This window comes from Sinocyclocheilus rhinocerous, unplaced genomic scaffold (genome assembly GCF_001515625.1).
Source record: "Sinocyclocheilus rhinocerous isolate Xijiao unplaced genomic scaffold, SAMN03320098_v1.1 scaffold1214, whole genome shotgun sequence".
Classification (NCBI taxonomy): Eukaryota; Metazoa; Chordata; class Actinopteri; order Cypriniformes; family Cyprinidae; genus Sinocyclocheilus; species Sinocyclocheilus rhinocerous.
This window is the reverse complement of record NW_015627891.1, coordinates 365,495-367,597: the sequence shown is the minus strand read 5'-3', so window position 1 is coordinate 367,597 and position 2,103 is coordinate 365,495. Positions and strand designations below refer to the sequence as shown.

Sequence of the window (2,103 nt, the reverse complement as noted above, 5' to 3'; positions counted from 1 at the left end):
TATATAATTTATTTTATTTTTGTATTTTTTTTGGACCACAGAAGCTACTTCAAATTTCAGATGTTTTGTCTGTTTCTCTATATTCACTTCGCGACTGCCCTCAGTGAATGCTTGTGTAATTTGGGGTACCAGTCAAATTTAGTTACCTTTGCTGTTCTTGTTTATGATGCTTCGATGAGCTTTGTTTTGGAAAAAAAACTCTTGTACCAAGAAGTACTTTTGAAATTAAATGGATAAAATTGAAAATGGTTATTTGTGCAGTACATAGATGTACTCATTACTAATGTAACCTAATTGATGAGTAATGTCGCTTTTTTTCTAAACAGGAGGTTCACTCACAGCTGTGTACCCAGAAGGCTGTTCTGCAGCGTATATCGGATAGTTTGAAGATGATGTGCTCTGACAAAAACACATCAATTCCAGAAGAGATAGAGGGACTATTACAGGAAGTCTCACAGTCATTACAGGAAGTGGAGGAACAGGTTTGATGCATTCTTTGAATGGTTCCCAACTTATTTTGTTTCAGCACCCAGATTTTACATTCATCAAAACATAACTTTTTGAGTTGGGAACTTTTATTTAAGATATCAGCAACATTTGTCTAAATTTTTTTTTCTTATTTTAATATTGACATTGTGAGCTGACAAGAGCACCAGAATATAAAATACTTTTACTCAATACTGAATTCAAATTCAAATAAATGTGCTTCGCTCACAGCTTTTAAACATCACACTCACTGCTATTTATCTCATCTTTAATGAATTGAGAAAGGAGAACATCTCACTCTAGAACAGATAGATCCCTGCATCAGAGACACATACTCAACTCACACACTCATTCACAGGTGTAAGAGGTGTGTTGCATCATCCATATACACACTCAAACACACACACACACACACACACACACACATCAGAGTAGTTAGGTAAGCCCTGTGAGTTTGTTAATTAAGAGTGATAATAGTAATTCCGTTGATTTTTTTAAATGACATTTGTCTGTTTTTATGTCCATTTCACTTGCTCACTCTCAGGTGAAGACAGCTGTGGAGAAAAGTGGCCCACTTCACAGGCTGGGTGCTAAAATCTCTGAGATTAAAGCAGGTCTGGGATCAGTTCAGAGCTGGTTGGAACAGAAGAGCCTGAACTTCACTGAAGCTGAGACCACACAGAAGGTCAGACATAAGTTTAGCTCAGTCTAAGATCTGTTTCACACATTTTGTATTGTAAAATTACAATATATTCATATTGGTGTCCATATAACACATTACAGCGTAACAGACGTAACGCCGCAAGTCAGTGCCGGGCCTATTTTTTTATTGTGTTGCATGCTGAGCTAATCAGCATTTATGAAGATGCTCAATAAACCAATCTGAAATACAGAGTAATGAGATACTTACACATACAGTAGTTTGAAAAAGCTCACTTGATGCACATACCCAATAACAAATTTTTAATTTATTGTTTAATCTATTAAAGGAGACATATTATGCCCCTTTTTACAATATGTAATATAAGTCTCTGGTGTCCCCAGAATGTGTCTGTGAAGTTTCAGCTCAAAATACTCCACAGATAATTTATTATATCATTTTGAAAATGCCTATTTTGAGTGGAAGCAGAAACACCCTGTTTTTCTGGCCTGTTTTTTTAAATGCAAATGAGCTGCTGCTCCACGCCCCCTTTTCCAGAATAGAGCTGCGACCTGCTAAAAACATCTGTTTTGGTTCTGATTATCATGTTAATCGCGCTGAAATCATGCGTTTTAAACCATATTAGTTTAAACTTCTGATATACGTTTTTTTGAGTGCACACATCCGAAGCACACGGACAGAAAGCGGCCACCAGACAGCATGTGAGTACTAAACTTAGTTCTCATTCACACACAAGTTACAAAAAACAGTCGGTTATGTCTGTGAAAGGTAAACGGCTGGGATATAAATCACTTGTTTATTTTAGATCTGTGTGGCAGCAGCAATATACAGTAGCCTAAATAAATCAATAAATCCACTGCTCTCTTGTCTCCTCTGAGGCTGGGACTCTAAACAGTGTTCTGTGCTCGTCTGTGCAGCCAAACACAGAACAGTTAGCATGCTTTGCTCAAACTTTC

General features: G+C 36.9%; 1 protein-coding gene across 1 annotated transcript in view; it reads left to right on the top strand.

Annotated features, from left to right (window-relative positions):
* LOC107736849 (nesprin-2-like) overlaps positions 1-2,103 on the top strand; it is a 95,711-nt gene that overhangs the window by 41,955 nt on the left and 51,653 nt on the right. The window contains 2 exon segments of the mRNA XM_016548209.1: positions 327-482; positions 1,031-1,171. Of these exon segments, the coding sequence (XP_016403695.1) occupies positions 327-482; positions 1,031-1,171 (297 nt within the window).